General features: G+C 46.2%; 2 protein-coding genes and 1 long non-coding RNA gene across 6 annotated transcripts in view; all 3 read left to right on the top strand.

The window, feature by feature from the left end:
- Positions 1 to 1177: 1177 nt before the first annotated feature.
- Positions 1178 to 12389, top strand: clspn (claspin). 3 transcript variants are annotated; one of them, XM_016663210.1, is made up of 24 exons: positions 1178 to 1496; positions 2969 to 3080; positions 3228 to 3313; positions 3637 to 3789; positions 3869 to 3916; positions 3994 to 4066; positions 4164 to 4266; positions 4547 to 4989; positions 5077 to 5265; positions 5383 to 5546; positions 5616 to 5788; positions 5869 to 5912; positions 6441 to 6610; positions 6696 to 7152; positions 7307 to 7340; positions 7448 to 7529; positions 7602 to 7693; positions 7773 to 7934; positions 8013 to 8134; positions 9250 to 9374; positions 9438 to 9558; positions 9630 to 9700; positions 9784 to 9939; positions 12114 to 12389. In XM_016663210.1, the coding sequence occupies exons 1-24, from the start codon at positions 1470 to 1472 to the stop codon at positions 12237 to 12239; spliced, it is 3333 nt and encodes a 1110-aa protein (XP_016518696.1). In that variant the 5' UTR covers positions 1178 to 1469; the 3' UTR covers positions 12240 to 12389. The 3 variants fall into 3 exon arrangements, with proteins under 3 accessions (XP_016518696.1, XP_016518695.1, XP_007576544.1); XM_016663209.1 differs by having other exon boundaries at positions 3228 to 3568; XM_007576482.2 differs by having other exon boundaries at positions 1180 to 1496; positions 3240 to 3568.
- Positions 12390 to 13670: 1281 nt separating this feature from the next.
- On the top strand, positions 13671 to 14634 carry LOC103154982 (uncharacterized). The gene is made up of 2 exons (XR_477993.2): positions 13671 to 14269; positions 14353 to 14634. It is a non-coding gene; the product is annotated as an uncharacterized LOC103154982 (long non-coding RNA).
- A 914-nt stretch (positions 14635 to 15548) lies between these two features.
- Positions 15549 to 19286, top strand: part of c19h1orf216 (chromosome 19 C1orf216 homolog) — a 6028-nt gene continuing 2290 nt past the window's right edge. Inside the window, exon 1 of one of the 2 annotated variants that reach the window (XM_007576479.2) lies at positions 15549 to 15870. In XM_007576479.2, coding sequence (XP_007576541.1) covers positions 15866 to 15870 — 5 coding nt within the window. In that variant the 5' untranslated portion in view covers positions 15549 to 15865. The remainder of the gene's footprint in view (positions 15871 to 19286) is intronic. The other variant, XM_007576481.2, reaches the window with a different exon arrangement.

Raw genomic sequence — 19286 nt, 5'->3', positions numbered from 1 at the left:
AAGTTTTACATAAAAGAATTAAAAATTGTAACTAAGATTAAAATTTTAAATTCAAGCCAAATATAATCTTCAGTTTCCTTTAGTAACCTATCAATGATCAATTTATCAGTCTGATTCTTATATCACAACATAAATATCAAAACATGATCCAGTTTGTGAAATATGAACTTTAGTTTAAAACAAAAACAAAAAAAAACAAAATATATATATATATATATATATATATATATATATATATATATATATATATATATATATATATATATATATATATATATATACTGTTAAACATAAACAAAACAATAAGATAGATAATAATGTGTGGAAGCCACAAAAATTAATGTTAAGAAACCATTCATTTGAGTTTAAAAGCCTTTTGAAGCTTCAATCATCGGTAGGTCAATGTTATGTGACTTCAGCTAATGCATATTTATTCTGAAAATGGTCTGCAGCAAAGACTAGTCCAAAACTGAATGAAAATATCTGAGAAAAAAATAAATTATGGATAAAGATAAAACTTTATAAAATAAAACAAATAAAAAATATCGTAAAATATAAATAGGCTACATAAATGTAAGGCTTTCACATAAAGTTGCAAAACAGCAACCAACACAACAAAAATCAAAATATTAAAAAAAAATTAAAAAGAGAAAGTAAAATGATGTACAATTTATAAATAACAACTAAAGCATCAAACTAGAATTTAACCATTTGATTACGCTGTTGAAGTCACAGTACAAGTCCCACGTCATACCAATAAGTACATCTATGACATTGATGTTTGCTCCAGTTATCACTTAGTTTATTCTCTCACATATCTTCAACTGCAAGTGTCTCTTTTCAACTCAGTTTTCATAATGACTAAAAGTTTCTCATCTTAAAAAATAATGCTGGTCAGCTGGTTATTAAAATGACAGCTTTAAAGCTGACAGTAACATAGCAAAACGTTCATAGTAACTGTACCAATACACCAATAATTATGCATTTAACGAAGCTATAACACATAAATGCGATTGCAACACTAATAAAATTAAATTAGCATAAATAGACATAAAATAAATGATGGTAAAATAGTTTTAAAACATTATTAAATTAAGGAAATAATATTTCTTTCTTACGGTTTTCGCGCTGCTGCTGCTGTTTTTATTCCCTCCCTGGGTTGTGTCGTCACGGTGGGCGGATCCAAGAGTCCAGAACGGACCAATGGCTGGAGGAGTAGCGGTTGATTGGCAGCTCTCTGATAGAAGCGGAGCTCCAGCTGTCACGACGCGCCAAAGCTCAAACTGCTCTACGTGAGAGCGGGTCAGGCGGGAGGAAGAGGAGCTGTGTGCGGGGAACCGGGTAATTTGGGCCTGAATGTGGACCTAAAGATCAAAGCAAGTTCTTTACTCGGTGGTGTCACAGAAGCGGTACTTTCAGCGTCGGTTCGACTGAGCGGGATTTAATCCGGAGGAGCCGTCCGAACTGAGATGAGCCTGGTTGTGTCCCAGCAGCAGGTAAAGAACCGGGTTTATAAGTGGGCCTACCGGGTTTCTGTGGTTCTAACTCCTGGTTCCGGCTCTATTTGTGTGTTTTTAGGTTCTGAACTGTGATGTTAAAATGAGCAGAGAGCTAGCTGCTTAGCTTGGGAGCTAGGTTAGCCTGTGGTATAGGAAGGGCTGGACTGAGGCCTGTGTTTTGTCCATTAAGATTCATGTTAAAATGGACTTTAACTTGTTTATCCGCTGCTAACACCTCATGGTTCAGCAACCTGGGGTCGGAGAGCAGGAGATGGACCGCAGTGTGTTCAGTTTGAGGCCGTTTCCAGGAGTAAAGTTTAGGAGGAATGAAGCCATGATGCTTCATTGTTTGCTTCCAGGCGCCACAGCTGCAGCTCGGCCTGGATTTAAACAGAAACCCGCCTTACAGAACCGAACCCGGGCTACCCAGCTGGTACTCTGGATGGTCTGAGCTGTAAAATGGCCTCCCTCTGGTTCTGGATGGATGCAGGTTTCAGTGAGGCTTTGTTTTCTGTGAGGTCATTCAGGTCACATCCCACATCCAGGCTAAAGGCAACCTGAACACACAAACTCACCTGGGAGCACTTTACTTTAATCATAAACCATAAATAAAAACAGAAGATTCACTGGTGATCTTCATAAAACAGGCCATTTACTTAACGTGAACCAAACAAGTTTTGATCAAAGTGTGAAAATTAAAGTTTTGATACATTTAATTAATAATTTAAAAAAAAGTGATTTCAGTGATGTGTGTAGTGTAGAGCAAGGATGTCCAAACTTTTAGTCACATGGGCCAAAATTGTAACTTGAAAGTACTTGTAGGCCAAAAAAATATTATTTTTAAAACATTTTTTTTAAACCCTCTCAACAGTAAACTAAGCGTGAACTTTTTTTTTTGAATGATTTTTTTATTCATTTCTTTTTTTAGAACGGGATCAAAGATCCAAAACTTGAAATGTTTTTTCTTTATGAAATGAAATGCATCCAGTTTGTTTATTTTTGGATTCAATTGAAGAAAACTGATCAAATATTTCATCAATTCTCGGCAATAAATCAGGATCTTCATCAGAAACACTTCCTGCATTCAGCCAACTTCTAACCCAGCAGTGAAAATCAGTTTCTGGAGCACAAAGGTGTAATTTAGACGGTAAATTCCCAAAGGGATTAATAAAGTTTCTGCCTATAAGTTGATGAGTAGATGTGATCCTGGTTACCATGACAACAGAGGAAACCAGACCATCACTTTGTGTTGCATCCAACATTTTTGTAAGTAAATTTAGATTTTAGTCATAGTTTTGTTGTATTTTATTCTTGAATTGTGTTTGGGGCGCCGCACTAAACCAGTCCAGGGGCCGCTAATGGCCCCCGAGCCCCACTTTGAGCACCCTTGCTGTAAATGGTACCTGCGGCTTGTGGAAGGTTTTCTGTTCTGCTTCTCCTCTCTAGTGAAGCCGTCTCGTTGTTTTCAGGCCGAAGCGCCGCCAGCCGCGGCCCAGACGACACCGGACAGCGACTCCGACAGCGGGATGGGTTCACCGGCGGTTACCATGACGACGGCTGACACAAGAAACGCCGTTCCAGGTACAGAAACTGAAACTAATGGAGTTCTGGTAGCACAGGTTTACAGATGAAGGTTTTTTTAATCTGAAATGTTTATATTTTTGTGTAGTTTTGGCTTCATTACTGCTCTGTGTCTTTTAGTAAAGGTTCTGGTTCTGAACGGCCCAGTTTGTTTTTCAGATTCAGACGATGAAGACGTCGCAGCTCACAGGAAGCCTCGGCGAAACGCCATCATAGACAGCGAGGAAGAGGAGGTGGCAGCAGAGAAGAGCGTGGCTGTGGTTGGGGGTCAGAGGTCGCCTGCCTCCAGCGGCGAGGAGGCGGAGCCTGAGGAGGGGAGGCGGAGCAGCAGGACGATCAGCCAGGCTCCTGATGACGGCGAGGAAGAGGAGGATGTGAAGAAGAGGGAGAAGAGTCAGAGAAATCATGAGAAGAAGAAACAACGCAGCAAAGCGATGGAGAAACTGAAGAAGAAGAAGAAAGCGGAGCGGTTCTGTGAGGAAGAGGAGGTGAGTCTTCATCCTGAACAGGTTCCAGCGTTCGGATGGAAAGAATCATTTTAATCTGGTCTCTTCAGGATGGAGCGCTTCCTGTGGTTCTGAACGACAGCGGCTGTCCTCTGGGAGACCCGGACCTGTTCGACACCGGCCTGGCTGACGATGAAGAGGAAGAGGAAGAGTCTCTGGACGCCATCAGAGCTGCAGTCAGGATGAAGATGAGAAACCAGGAGGTAGAAGCCGGAGCTCTGCTCCTCCCGCTGCTGCATTTTGTTTCTGGTTCCTCTGACTGAGGCTTCGCTCTGACTGCAGGAGGAAGAGGAGGAGGATGAAGAGGCTCCAGAGAAACCCCGCCGCGCGGTCCGTGACGCTACAGCGCAGCAACACTTCAGGAAGCTGAGCCGAGCGCTGAAACGTTGTTCTTGTTCCGTCTGCAGGAGAGGAGAGCGGCTCGCGCCAGCAGGGAGGCCATGAAGCAGCTGCACAGCGAGTCGCAGCGTCTGGTCCGAGGTTCGCCGCCATCAGTGCCGCCGCCATCAGTGCCGCCGCCATCAGCAGTGAATGGCAGCGACGTCCTGAAGACTCACCCTGTTCTCCGTCTCCACAGAGTCCAGCCTCGGCCTGCCGTACCACATCCCCGAACCCAAAACCATCCAGCAGTTCTACAGGAGGCGGGCCCGGCCCCAGGGGCCCGCCATGGCCCTGCTCAAGTAAACACACACACACACACACACAGAGAGAGACTCAGACGCTCACCTGCAGGCTCTGTTAAGTGATGACTTGACAAACTTTCTTCTTTCTTTCTTGGACGTTTTACTTTTACTTGAGTCATTACCAGCTGAAACCTTACCTCTAAACCTGACCTCTGACCTCTGACCAGAGTTGGTAAAGTACCCAAGAAATTTCTCAAAAGTAATTTCTTTGGAGTTCAACTCGGGTACTGATTACCTGATCAACTCATCAATCATTGAACATTTAATTTTTCCTCAGATCTTCCAGATATTCAGAGCTGATGCTGGAGATGCCGTTGGCTCCGCCCACCCAGCAGGATGCCCCGCCCTCCCCGGACCTCTCATCCAATCAGATCCAGTCATTACCTGCGCCTGCAGCCGCCTCCTCCCCACAGCAGCAGAACCTCCCTGCAGAGGAACCAGAACCGGAGTCCGGTCCGATGCTGCTGCTCTCAGAAACTCTGCAGGAATCTCTCGCCGCTGATTCTGCAGAACCGCTTCCTGACGGTGGACCAAAACAGAGCCAAGCAGCCTCAGAACCTCAGTCCGACCCGGTTCCGCCGTCTGCACCAGAACCAGCTAGACCAAAGAAGGACCGAATGTCTCGCCTGAAGGAGCTGGGATTGGACCCACCACCGCCGGCCAAGCTGAGTCCTGATGACGGCGCGTTTGTTCAGCTCGATCTTCCTCACTGCAACCCAGGTGAGAAACCGGATCGGCCGGGTCCGGACCGGCCCGGATCACCGTCAGTCCAGAATCACAGTCTAACCCAGATCTGCTGGTCAACAGGAGTGGCGGCCCTGAAGGAGCGCTACCTGCGACACGTCCAGGCGCCCGTTCGTCCGCCGGTGGAGCGCACCGTTCAGCTCACCGTCATCCGTAAAGACAGCGCCCCCTCTGGCCAGGAGGAGCTGCGCTCAGAGTCCGTTACCGTCACCGTGAAGGAGGGAGCCGAGGAGCTGGCCGCCACCAAGCCGGGTCGGTTACGTGACGGTCCGACATGTTGGCGCGTTGCGATGTTCCTCGGTCCTGATGGCGTTGTGATGTTCTGACGCTTTTCTGATTTTCACTTCCGTTTTCTTTTCGTCTCTGCAGGAGAGAAACTGCTGACCCTGAAGCAGCGGCTGCAGCTCGCCATGGCCCAGCGCCGCATGGAGGAGCGAGCGCGAAAAGCCGAGCTTCATCGCCTCGACAACGAAGACTGTGGGGACGAGGAAGAGGAGGAAGAGGAAGATATGACGGAGGAGTCTGAGGAAGAGGTGAAGACCCCACAAGCTGCTGCTGTAGTCGCTATAACTCAGGCTCTTTAACTGGCGTGTAACTGGCAGGATGTGGACGACTTACTGGGTGGTGATGGCGGCGAGGAAGAGGAGGACAAGGAGGAAGAGGAGAGTGCAGCTCAGAGCATCCGCAGCCTTTCTCCTGCCGCTCAGACTCTGGACCGTTTCCACATGGACGGGACGCTGATGCTGTTCCCTGGCAGCTCCTGCTCCCGGACCGGGTGAGTTTGATCCGGTACCGATCCGGCCCGCGGCGCCAATCCGGCCGGGACTCGTCCCTGACGGCTGTCCTGTCTTCCAGGGACGGACTGAGGAAGTCTGGACCCGACGTGTCCGGCAAGACCGGTGAGTCAGGAGAACAGAATCCAACATGGCGCCGCCTTTAAACACCTAAAATGTCTAGAATTAATTTGAAAACATCCAAGTTGGTTTTAAGTTAATCGCACGTCTTAGTCGTAGAAGAAATATTTCTATTTTTTCTCAGGGACTTTCAGTCAGGCAAAGTTTCAGTCGCCAGCATCTTAATTACATTCTGTGACTCAAGGCGGTTCATGCTATGCTAACTAGCTGCTAATACACCCTAGCTAGCTTTTTCCTGTCTGTAAATTTACCCAGGACAAATTTACATGGGTAAGTTTCATCTCGCTTCTGTTGCCAACCCAATGCCAGGTGCATTCTGGGAACAAAATTTTGGCACAGGAAGCGGCTTCTGCAGCTAGCTCTGAACTTAAGCAACATTTGAAATGGAAGGTTTGTTGGATTTTAAACATTTAGAATTTCATGAAACGGTTTTCCGTTCCGACTGTCGTGACTCTGAGTGGCGGCGGCGGCCTGGTCCCGGTGAGGCTCATGTCCGTGTCTCCGTGTCCCCAGAGGAGGACAGTAGCCACAACAGCAGCCTGGAGCTGCCCGGCTCCATGCTCACCTCCTACCAGCCCGTCAACCAGCAGCGCGGCGCGACCCGCGGGCCCCACGCCGCCGCCGCCCTGCGCTCCCCGTCGCCCTGCTTCTTCCGGCCCAGCATCCTCGGCTCCGCCTCCAAGGTGACCTGACCTCTGACCCCTGGTTCACCGAGTTCGTACTGCTGTGTGTGTTCTGACCCGGTTCCGACCCGTTCTCCCCCACCAGAGCTCCGGCCGGCTGTCGGAGCCGTCCCTCTGCCTCCCGGTGGAGGACTCCCAGGACCTGTACGCACCGCCGTCCCCCGGCGCCGCGGCGAGCGGCCCGGTTCTGGTCGGGGACTCCCAGGCCCGGTTCTGCCTGGAGGACGAGGTCCAGTCCCAGCTGCTGGACGCTGACGGCTTCCTGAACGTGGGGTCGCGACCTGGGACGTCCCACAAGAGGCAGCTGCTGCTGGACAGCCTGGACGAGAACGCCATGGACGCCCAGATGGGGGCGCTGCTGGAGCTCTGTTCGGGCCGCTTCGGGTCGGCGCCGAGCGGCCCGGCCCAGGACGAGCTGCTGGGGTTCTGCTCCGGAGCATTCCCGCAGACCGCCGCTGAGGAAGAGGAGGAGAGGAAGGAGGAAGAGCAGGACAACATGGAGGAGCTGATGGCGCTCTGCTCCGGGAGGTTCCCCGGCCCAGGTGGGTTCTGGTTCTGGACCAGGAACTGGATCGGGGCATCAGAAGTTTTCATCGTACTGAGAAATATTTAATTGTTGGAACATTTAACTATAAAATCTTTTAGTTTTTTCTTTGATTTTTAAAATTTGATCTTTTCTGTTTGTTCTGGTTTCAGATTCTGCTGACTCGACTTCACCGGCTGCAGAAAGGTACCAAAGACCGATCCGACTTCCTTCCAGGGCGAAAGCGACAGGAAACGGTTAAACAGAAGTTTATCTGTTGCTTAAACTTCTGCTTTTCGTTTCCTCCCACTAAGAGAGACGAAGGCTGAGGAAGAGGAGGAGGAGGAAGAGGAGGCCTGCGAGTTTCGTCTTCTGTCGGATGTAGAAAGTGAAAAGGTGAGGAAGTTTCCTGAATCTGGATGTTTGGTTCCTGGAAAAGCTGAATCAGCTGAATGATTGGATGAACAGGAGGAAGAGGAGGAGGATGAAGATGATGTCGGTGAGGAAGAGGAGGAGCTGCAGGGCGTCTTCGCTCCCCGTCGATCAGAGAAGAAGAAAATGTAAATTATTTAAGCTAAGCTAACCTCAGTTTGATGGTTCTGCTGTAAAATCCCGGTTCTGGTTCCGGTTCTGTCGCAGGGCGCTGATGGACTACGTGGAGTCGGAGGCGGAGCTCTCAGGAAGTGACATCGGCAGCGACGATGAGGAGGGCGACCGAGACAGCGAGTACGAGGAAGAGGAGCTGCTGGAGGAGCTCCCGTCGGACGAAGAGCTTCAGAACCAAGTCAACAAGATACACATGTGAGTCCGGGCCGCCGACCCGGTTCCGCAGCCCGACCCGGTTCTGAAACGGTCCGGCTGATGGCTTCCTCCCCACAGGAAGCAGATCCTGGATGACGACAAGCGGCGGCTGAGGCTGTACCAGGACCGCTACCTGGCCGACGGCGACCTGCACTCCGACGGGCCGGGCCGGGCGCGCCGCTTCCGCTGGAAGAACATCGGTGAGCCGACCGGGTCAGAACCGGGTCCAAACTGGAGACACGGGGTCAGAAATGATCCCAACTGAACATCTGTAAATGGGAATCGGCGCCTCTGTAGAGAGAAATGAGTGAATTTCCACAAAAACTGAAATGTTCTGGGAAAACCTCATTTCTTTTCTACAAGAGTCAAAAATTTATTTAAAGTTTAATTTTCAGACAAATCTCAGAAATATCCAAGCTTTTCTAGAAAATTTCTGAGATGTAAATTTTTTTACCTTTTTTTTCCTAACTTTTTGAACTGAGAAATTTAAAAAAAATTCTCAAATTTTTGACTTTTGGAGCTGAAATTGCTGAAGATTCACTCAGTGAAGAAGCGATGCTACCAACTTCATTAACTCGACAAATTAGGCACATTCTGCAGATTTTTTATTTAGCCACTTAGTCTTTGTACGCCATATTTGAAATGCATTAAAAGATGCAAATAATCGAATTTCTAATAACCATTCTAAACTAATTTTTTTATTTTATTGCCTAAAATGTGGTAACAGCATTCATTCTGTAAACACTTGATTCATTTGAAGGATGTATCTGCAGCTAAACAAACAGGAAGTGGACCACAGCGCATGGCATTCTGGGTAAATCCAACAAAGCTAACATGCTAGCTTAGCGCTAGCAGCAGAAATGGCTCCTGGTCTTTAGCCTAAAGAGAAATCCTCCAACACTAAAATCTGACGCCTCCATCTTGTTTCCATCTGGTGAAGAAGGAAGTTGCTCTCAGTGTCTTCAGAGGTTTTGGTGTCGTTTCCTTCAGTGGTTCTTGGTGCAGCGCCCCCACAGGCCAGGAGGGGAACAGGTTGGTTTGACTCAGAGCCACAGCAGCTGGAGGTGGAACAGGTGATGGAGTTCTGGTTCTGAATCAGACCGGGTCTACCGGACCATTAGGACAGAACCGTCCTGAAGTTAAAAACATTGACGATCCGACCGTAAAAACGACGTCGGCCATTTTGTAATGACCTCAGCAGATGGACTGGTTCTGTTTGAAGCAGCCGCTTTAAAACCTGCTGACTCAGAACTTGGTGACGGTTCTGCAGAACCTCTGAACCGAGCCTCAGTGTGTGTCCTCTGGTCCGGTCCAGATGCCGGGTTCGACGGGTCAGCCGCAGACGGAGAGGAAGACGGGGAGGAAGAGGACGACGTGGACCCGGCAGAGATCCAGAGGAGGAAGGACCGGCTGGAGAGGGAGCAGTGGCTCCGAGAGCAGGTAGGTCCGACCTTCATCACGGTTCTGCTGCGGACGGAACCGGGTCTGACCCATTTGTCTCAGACGGAGCAGAAAACTCGGAAAGGAGAGGAACCGGACGGAGAGGACGAGCAGATCGGAGACGAGGACAGTCAGTTCATGAAGCTGGCCAAGAAGCTGACGGCCAGAACGCTGCAGAGGAAAGGTGGGTCCGGCCCGGTCCCAGGTTCTGCTAGTTTATCGGATCACAACCTAACTCTGACCTGTTATTAACAGAACCGCCTCAGTCGGACCAGAGGACTGCAGCAGCTCTGAACCCGTTCCAGAAACCCTCCCAGCCCGTCCAGGTGGGTCTCGTCCTCCAGAACCGTCTGAGTGGGTCGGTTCTGACGGGTCGGCAACTGCTCTGAGTGATCCGGCTCTCTTCCAGGTGAGGAGAGGCTCCCTGCTGAGCCAGCCGGCCGCCGTGCTGCAGAAGCTGGCCGGCCTCTCTGAGGGGAACCCGCTGGCCCCCCGGAGCTCCAGAGGATTCCTGTTCCAGACGCTGTCGCCTGACAAGGCGCCAACAGAGCGCGCTCAGAACCAGGTGAGGCTCAGAACCAGGTGAGGCTCAGAACCAGGTGAGGCTCAGGACCAGGTGAGGCTCAGGACCAGGTGAGGCTCAGGACCAGGTGAGGCTCAGGACCAGGTGAGGCTCAGGACCAGGTGAGGCTCAGGACCAGGTGAGGCTCAGGACTAGGTGAGGCTCAGGACCAGGTAGACCGCCACCTGCAGCCTGCTGAGATTTAGTAAAATAAAATTTAATGTTAACATTTTCTAAGCCTGTCACTGTAAGAAATTAATGAAAAATATAAATAAGCTCATTTTCCATTCTGATATTTTTGAAAGGCAACTTTGTTTGCAGAAACTCAGAATCCAATTTAAGTTTTTATTTCCGTTTTGTTTGGTTTCATTTTGAATATTTGACATCTTCCATTCCAGGGTGAAGCGTTCTGTACAAAATCAGTTTATTGATCTGAGAGGGCAAACATTATACCATTATCAATTTATTACTTGAAAAATGGTCTCATGATTATTGCAATAACTTCTAAGAATTTATTGTCCATTAAAATGTTGTTGTGACAGGTCTACACTTTTACAAAATATAAAACTTTGGGATCTAAAGAAACTGTTCAGAGCCCAAAGTCGGTCCTGGAGGCCCGGTGTTCTGCCAGCAAACCTTATGGCACATCGATGCTACGTCACATACTGCTTACTCAGCAGATTTCTTATGAATCCGTCATACCTGTGTGTTTCTCAGAAGTTTACGGTAAATTGTATTTCATTAAGCTGCTATGTTAATCAAAAACATAAATGATTTTTGCTGTTTCCAATATCGTTACCAAACTGTAAACAAGACATTCGTCCCGTTTAGCGTCACTATTACTACAAACACTGTTTGACTACAAGTGTGGTCGGGATATTTAGTCCCTATAGCTAATCTACCTTTTTAATATTTTAATACTTTTTTAGAAAACTGCACAGAGTATGTCCTTAAAAAGCTGATGAGTAGCCGGATGCTGACCGAAGCTGCAAGCAGAACATCACCTCTTTCTGGACGCCGTGTGGAAATAACTGGATTTTTCTTGTTTTAATTTTTTTATTTTCTGTAAACTTCTGAGAAAAAAACACACAAAATGAAACTCCTACAGGTATGACGGATTTATGAGAAACGTAACATCGATGTGGGCATTACCACGAGGTGTGACCGATCGACAGAACACCGGCATGTTTTATTCTCTCCTGCTGGTAGGAACAGCCTCCTCAGCAGGTCAGTGTTCTGCTCAGGCCTCTAATGACCCATCATTGGATCCAGGTGAGTTAAAACAGGGAGAGACTAAAACATGCAGGATGCCGGGCCTGCAGGACCCACTTTGGACACCACTGCTGTATCGTTTTGGGATTTCAAGTGTAATTTAAAGATGGTTCAAGGGTGAAACATAAGTCATATAATGCTACTGCTGTCAACATATTGTTTAGCATAAAATTCAGAACTTTTAGCATAATGCAGATATTTGTGCTCATTGAACGTGTTAATATACATTTCAGTCACTGGCTGCTACAACAGTGACTGGAGCAGCTTTTAGCAGTTAGCCGCTAAGCTAGTGGGACAGCTAACATGCTAGTGCTGAAATGCAAACACAGTTGAACCTTTTTTTCCACTTAATACATCGTCTACATGAAACTGGTTGATGCATTTTATATGATAAAATCGTTATTGAAATCATAGCCATGTGCGTAGTGAACACTAATAACCTGTAAGTAAACAGAATTAGAGTTTAATCCTCCATGTGTCTGTAAAAACTCAGGCTCCCGGGAAGCACCACCACCCTGTGGTGGAAATCGGTACAGCACCTAAATTCATTATGCTTTCAACCCCTTTTAATTCTGTAAAATTACCAATAAAACAAACTGTTGTGATCACACCTTTTGTTTTCCACACTTCATTTGATCAGTTTTACATTTTGTCATTTAACTGGTTCTGTTAAAACCGCCTGAGTCCAGAGAGAACATGCAGAATCTCCGGCTGCAGAGATCAGCTTCCTAGTCTCCACCACTAGAGGGAGCTGTTGCCCTGCAGCTGCTGATGAGGGTTTTCCTGCTATAGAGTGGTTCTGGTTCTGTTGGGAACAAAGAACCTGTTTGGTTTCCTCATAGTTCTAGCTGTGAGTCAATCTCCTCACATGTTGGACCTAAGGTTCTGTTCGGTTCTGCTCTCAGGTGGTGAGGAAGAGGAGCCAGGTGGATGCGGTGAGCCCGGCAGCCAAGCGGACATGCAGACAGAACCAAACCGCTGGACCCAACAGGAACTCTCAGAGGAGCATCTTCAGCTTTCTGGACCACTGACCCCTGACCTCCACCAGTTCTGATCCGTCTTGGACTCAGACCGGTCCAGTTTAAATGTTTCATCCTGTAAATATTGTCTGATGAATTTTAACCTTTGATGCTGACCGTCTTTGTTTTACAGTGTAAATAAAAGCAGATTTTAAGATCCGGTTTATGTCGCCTCAGTTCCGTCTGTTAGCTAAAACTCAAACCAGACCCAGAGTCCGACCCGGCTGCTAAAGTCCAAACCAGTTCAACTGAAGCCATTTTATTTTAAAATGGATTCACTAACTGCAGGAAGTGACATCACTAAACATTCAACCAATGACCTGCTCCTGATTCCAGCTGATTGATGGAGGATTCTGTGAATATTACAGATAATCTATAGTTCTGCTGCGTTTACAGAGAAACATTTTCCTCCTGGTCCAGCTGAATAAACCTTGATTAGATCCATGAACGCTGAAAATGTGAAGTCTGGAACGGATCCAAACCGGCATTTTTACCAGTGCTGGGAACGTTCAGTGACCTTTAACCTTTGCCCCTGAGAGCACCAAGCTAGAATTACAAATGTTTAAAATAATACTAATACAAAGTAAATGCTATTACACATGGAAAATCGATTTCTATATTATTTTCAGAGTTGCAACCCAAACTGCTTGTTTACTGTAAATTTAGTTTCAGCTGCTGCTACTTCAATGCCACTGCATTTCAAAATCCACATTTTCTTTTAGCTTGCTGTTCCTGTAAGGTTAAAGTCAACGGTATGGTAATACCGGTATGATGCTGGCTAATTACAAATGATGCTAATGCTAGCAGCTATGCTAATGAGCATCTGCTGTCAACATGTTGGAATGGGGCCCAATGAAAACCTGCTTGGACCGGCCCTGGTGAACTGAACCAGTTCAGGAGCGGAGACTCGGCTGGTTCCTCTCCGAACCTTCGGTAGTTTGATCATTTGGACCCACAGAACCCGGAATGGAGGTCTACTTTCTGTCGCCTGATCGCAGCTCGGAGCCTAATGAGTCTCTAATGACAGGCTGCGGTCCAAACGAGCCCTTCATGTCGCTCCGTCTCATTAGGAGGCTCGGTGATTAGAGGGGGGTCCTGCGGTTCGGAGCGGGCCCATTAAGCATCACGAGGGGCCAGCAGCAGCGGGGGACCCGCCTGCAGAGCCGCCGGTTCGACTCAGCATCGATCATTCCGCTCCATCCGGAGAAACCCTCCGGTTCGGTTCGGTTCGCAGGGTCACCAAACCGGATCTGATTGGAGTTTAATAGAAACATTTTATCTGAAGCTTCCGGAACAACTTGCTTTAAACCCGCAGAGGTCAGAACCGCGCAGCCGAACCTGAGGACTCGGATCCGGGTCATTCAGACCGGCTGCAGCACCGGTGTGTGTGTGTGTGTGTGTGTGTGTGTGTGTGTGTGTGTGTGTGTGTGTGTGTGTGTGTGTGTGTGTGATAAGGACGCAGGGTTGTGTTTGATGTATTTTTCATGTGCTGAGGCTACTGCAGGAGGATGAGGAGGGAGGAAGGCAGGAAGGACGCCGGCAGCTGATGCACTTGAATGGGATTCTAGTTGAAGGAGAATGGGGATAAAAGTGTGTGTGTGTGTGTGTGTGTGTGTGCGCGCGCGTTCATGTGTGTGTTTTGAGGGTTGCTCTTCCTGCCAGCAGCAACAACATGTCAGGAGGGATGAGAGACGCTGAACTTGTTAAATCTGTGTGATGTAGCCTCTCTGCATACCATACACACACACTCCCTGCAGCCTTCCTGAATGGGGTCGCCTGGCACTGTTGCATTGTGGGTAACACCTACCAAACACTGCAGGTTGAATCAGATGAACCTGGTGATCATGTCTGCAGCCTGACTGGAGGATTTCATCTGCTTGTTGTTTAAACTACATTTCCCAGAATGCACCAGAGGAACTTATGATAGGAGAAAGTTTAATTCCAACAGCAGGCTGAGATCTGGAGGTCAGCAGGTCAGGCAGCGACAGGTTAAAGGTCAGCCAGTGATCTGCAGCAGGTCCAGACGGAGTGGCTGAGTAAAGGTCAGAAGGTCGTCGGCGTTGTGATGTTCTGTGATCTCATCCTGGATCTGCTTCGTGCTCCAAAGTGTTTGGTTTTATTGCAGCTCAGCTGTGACAGAACATCATGAGCTGCTGGGGCACGTGGCGAACACGTCCCTCTGGAAACAAAGGAAGCATTCAAAGTTCCCACCAGAACAACCGATTCCTGCTGGAACCGACCTCTGCAGATCCTCCTGTCCTGCTCCAGCGCTCCAGTTCGGCCAGATCACAGAAATCCCTTCTGATCAACTTCAGTTCATTTAGAAAGTTAAAACAACAGATTGATTTTATTTCTGATATTTCATTCATATTCGGAAAGCATGGGCTGCAGTTTGTAAAGTTAAACCGAAAAAATTAAAATTGTTATGAGAGAAAAGTTATATTTTTACTGTTATTTTCTAACATAAATATTTAGTTTTGCTTCAAGCTAAATGTTTAATTCAGAGCTAGCTAAGTTATATTTAGATAGATCAAAGCTAAAACTTAGCTCAAAACTAAATATTAATTGATAACTTAAATATTTGACTTTGCTCTTTTTGTTTTTTTACAAATGTTTAGCTTGAATCTAAATATTTAGTTCAGAGTTAAATCTTTAGGTAATATGCAACTTCACTTGCTGATATCTGGAAGTGGACTGCTAAAGTAAAAGCTGGGTTTTCTTAAGCTTTTCATAAACTCCTAAATTTAAATTGTTCATGTCAACAAGGGAATTTGCATATTGGTGAAATATTTAGTATGAAAGCCAAATATTTAGCTAGCTCTGAGCTAGCTAAATTCTTAGGTCAGAGCTAAATATTTAGCTTGTTAGCTAAGCATTTTGTTGGAAGGTAAATGTTTTGCTAAACACTTAGTTTGTATGCTAAATATTGAGCTAGCTAGTATATTTAGTGTAATATATTTAACTAAATATTTATAAAGCTAGCTTAGTTAGCTCTGAGCTAGCTAAATTTGGTGCTGAATATTTAGCTAGCTCACTAAATGTTGATAGAACTATTTTTACTTGCTTCCTAAGGATTTTGTTGGAAGCTAACTGTTTTTTTGGAGCTGAACATTTAGTTTGTGTTGGTATATTTGGCTCCAAACAAGACATTTAGTTTGAAACTGTGACATTAATAAATAAATGAATAACAGTGAAAATATGACTTTGAAAAATTAACCCCCATTATTTTTCTCAATAACCAAATTATTGCTGTAAATTTTTGACTCGATCTTTTCTCCTGGAGCCAGCAGGGGGCCGCAAAGTTCGCTGATTCCTCTGCTGAACTGTTGGTTCTGACCCATTCCTTTCATGTTCAGAAATCAGAGTTTTTCTGGTTTCCAAACAGGAACTCTGTGTGCTCACATTGATGTGTCTTCCTCCCAGCCCAGCAGGATGTTAGTCACACAGAGGGAGGAGGAGGAGGAGCAGAGAGGAAGAGGAGGCAGATAAACATCAGCCAGGAGCACGAGAGGAGGAGGAGGAGGAGGAACTGGGAGGGCGCAGCGACCAGCAGCGGCTCCAGCGACCAGAACCAGTAGAAAAGGTAAGAACCATGAAGACCCGATCACACGGCGAGAGGAGGAGGAAGAGGAGCGGGGATGGGGTGAGTTACATAAGGAGGCTGGACCGAACCCCCTGGCTCGGTTCATCAAACCATCCAGAATCGGAGCGGAGCTCAGACCGACCCGGTTCGGTTCGGTTCGAGTTCATTTGTTCCATTCTGTCGCATTTTCACGATTCTGCCGCAGGATCAGAGGCGGGTTCGCGGAATAAAGCGAACTGAGCCTTCATCAACATGCGCGCTCCCGACTCGGTCACCGTCCCGTCCTTCAGCCTCACGTGCGCGCGCGGCGCGGGCTGGGGGACGGGGGGTGATTGACAGCTGCCTGCAGTCAGGATTAGACACATTTCCATGCGATGATGATGATGATGATGATGATGATGATGATGATTGAAGTGCCCATAGGTCACGCTTCAGTGCGTGTGCGCATGCGTGCATATTAGGTTTTATCTGGTCGTCTTGTTGCTGCTGGATTATAATCTGCTGCTGCTCAGAACTTCAGCGGTTCTGTTCTTGAGCTCCTGACCCAGTGGGTGGTCCAGACGGTTCTGGTTCGGTTCTTTGGCTGCTTTTCTTCTCTGGTTCGGTCCAGTCTCCTCAGCTGGGTTAAATCTGGACCGGCTCCTGTTCAATGAATCCATGCATTGGCCCGGTCCATGCATTGGCGCCCTGCGCCCCTATGAAGTGTGGACTCAGTCAAAGTCACCTCAGAGTTCAGAACGGGTCGTAACGTCACATCCAACATGGCGGACTGATCACTGTTTAGGCATTCTGCTGCTAAAAAGATCAACTACAACAAAACAGATTATTTTAAATGTACAGTAAAGGTATTTCTGTTGGAGAAATGTGTTTTGTTGTGACTTGTTGAATTCAGAAAATTCAATATAATCCCTCATATGTTCAGTGAAACCAAAATTATTTAAAAATGTATTTTATTCTATTTATTTTTGTAACTGACAGCTCATTCTGTGAACTTATTTCATATTTCCAAGATGGCAAAAAATACGCATTAAAATGTTCTAATAATTAATTCTGAGTCTATTTACTAATAGAGACACGATTTTACTCATTAAACCATCTGTTTATGCAGCTAAAAGTTAGTTTGGTGTAATGTGGAGCTAACAAACATCAAGTTTAGGGAAACATACGGCGTATATGAAAAATAAAACAAATGAAAAGACTAATGGAACTAAAATGTCCTTTTTAATAGAAACTATGAATGTTGTCACTTTGAACCAAAAATGTTGCAATAATTCATCAGGAGATCCAACATGAGTTTATTGTCCTCTAGATCAGAGGTTCCCAAAATGTGGGGCGCGCCCCCTAGGGGGTGGGGGGGTGGAAGCTGACTGGATAATAAAAACAAAAAAACATGAACACTGTATGCGCTGGGTTTTTACCTTAGAATGGCCAACTCTGTTATTCCTGTCAATTTGATACAGTAGAGGCTTCCACACTTCCCATATCTGTGTCCTCTGTCACTTTTATCAGCAGTTAAAACTGTTTAATCCGTTGTTAACATGTCGTAACCTGTTTTTCCGAGCCGCCTTTAAACGCAACATGAGCGCTAGTGAAGGAGACCTCCTGCTGCTGCAGGTGTGTTAGAATCATGGCAGCAAAACGCAAAGAACTTTTCAGTTTTCCCTCCAAACTAACAGACTGAGGTGAGTGAAGCTGCTGGATGCAGGTAATGTTAGCTAAAGGATGACTAGCTAATGTCAATACAGAACCTTAAGCTTAACAAGTAGCCTGTAGGCTAATGGTGTTGTCTATGTCCAGCTATGTACATTCAGTTTGCCACCAAAGTTAGACAGGGAGTCTCTAGGAACCCCCCCCCCTCCCCACAAACACACACACACACACACACACACACACGTCCTTCAACCAGACAGCTATTTGTAATCCATGGGGGGGGCCCAGAAAATGTTTGGGAACCTCTGATCTAGACTGAGAAGAAAACATTTATTTAAAAATCATGATAAGAACCAAGCAGCTTTCTATTCCCCTGCCACTAAAACTTAAGTTATTAATTTCATAATAATGTGTAAAGTTTTCCCTGTAATGACTTTCTGCAGAAGAAATTCTAAATAAATTCCAATTCCTGCATTTTATGACAGATTTTGAGACAATAAACAGTTTTCAGTTGCAATTTCATGAATGTTTTTAGAAAGATTTTCAGTGGATATTTTACAAGAAATCTATCCCATCTCTAGTTTTAATATAATAAAATTTGGTCTTCTAGCAGGGATGAAGAATTAAATTAAGATACATTTAATCCTCTGGCTAAGTTAAACATCACCTCCATTTTTATAGTGAAATAATTTTATTTTAGAGAGTGCTGAAATAAAATCACAAAAGCCCAATCTTTATACCAATATGTTAATGTCTCAATTTAAGATCTGAAATTTGCTTTGCATTTGTGACGTTTTGTTTTACTTTCCTCAGTTAGTTTGTGATTATTCTTTTTATTTCTGCTCATTTTATCATATCAAACTTTATTACTAATGTGTTTTGTCATATTTCATTTTAATTTTCTCTAAAGATGGAAAAAACATCAAAACATTGCCATAAATCCACCTTTTAACTCAAGACGTCACATGCTGCAATGAATTGTGGGTAATACACTTAAGTGACGTACGTAAAACTGCGGACTCCGTGTAAGGGATAAGATCTAGAAGGGTGAAAGGCGGATGTGGGACACACTACGACCTTTAACCTCCAACATGAACGGCATCTGAAGGAGGAAGAACCGGGCCGGAGACGGAATCACTCCCTCCCTACGTCGCCATCTTGTGTTAACGTGGCGGTCCCAGAGAGAGCGCCACCTTTCTGCAGACATTTTATTGTCTATTTGGCTTCCAGATTTCCCAGGTCTGAGTCCAGTCCAGGATCCATAGTATGTTCTGGACAAACCAGTCTAGAACTGAAAGGTTCTGCTGGTGCCAGATACCAGAACTGCTTCAGAAGTCCAAACTGCAACAGGTCAACGCTGCTTTGACCTCAGAAGGGAAAACAAACATGATTAGGCAGGCAGTCATAATGTTATGCCTAAATGTTGAGTGCTGATTTTACGAGCAGCTGCTGGGTCAAAGGTTGAACCAAACTGTCTCTGCTGAGCTAGAAACTCTGTGGGTTCTCCAATCAAGTGGGTTCTCTTGGAGACCCAGAAGCTGTTGCCGTTACCATGGTTACGGGATACATCCTGCAGAACCGGTTCACTGAATACGGACCAGGATGTTCTAACAGCCAGTCTGTGAAGAACCACAGGGCTCCGTCTGCCCTGACCCGGCAGACTGCGTTGTTGGTTTTGACCCAAAGCTGAGCTAAACGTTAGCTCAACGTGAGCTAAACCTTTGCTCAACATGAGCTAAACGTTAGCTCAACGTGAGCTAAACCTTTGCTCAACGTGAGCTAAACGTTAGCTCAACGTGAGCTAAACCTTTGCTCAACGTGAGCTA

This window comes from Poecilia formosa, unplaced genomic scaffold (genome assembly GCF_000485575.1).
Source record: "Poecilia formosa unplaced genomic scaffold, Poecilia_formosa-5.1.2 Scaffold408, whole genome shotgun sequence".
In the NCBI taxonomy this organism is placed as follows: domain Eukaryota; kingdom Metazoa; phylum Chordata; class Actinopteri; order Cyprinodontiformes; family Poeciliidae; genus Poecilia; species Poecilia formosa.
This window is presented reverse-complemented; position numbering and strand designations above follow the sequence as displayed.

Excerpts from the sequence above, each read along its gene's own strand:
- clspn (XM_016663209.1), top strand. The coding sequence starts at position 1,470 with ATGAGCCTGGTTGTGTCCCAGCAGCAG. Across the intron at positions 7,530-7,601 it reads CGGATGTAGAAAGTGAAAAG|GAGGAAGAGGAGGAGGATGA; the intron begins GTGAGGAAGTTT and ends TTGGATGAACAG. Across the intron at positions 9,375-9,437 it reads AGCAGTGGCTCCGAGAGCAG|ACGGAGCAGAAAACTCGGAA; the intron begins GTAGGTCCGACC and ends CATTTGTCTCAG.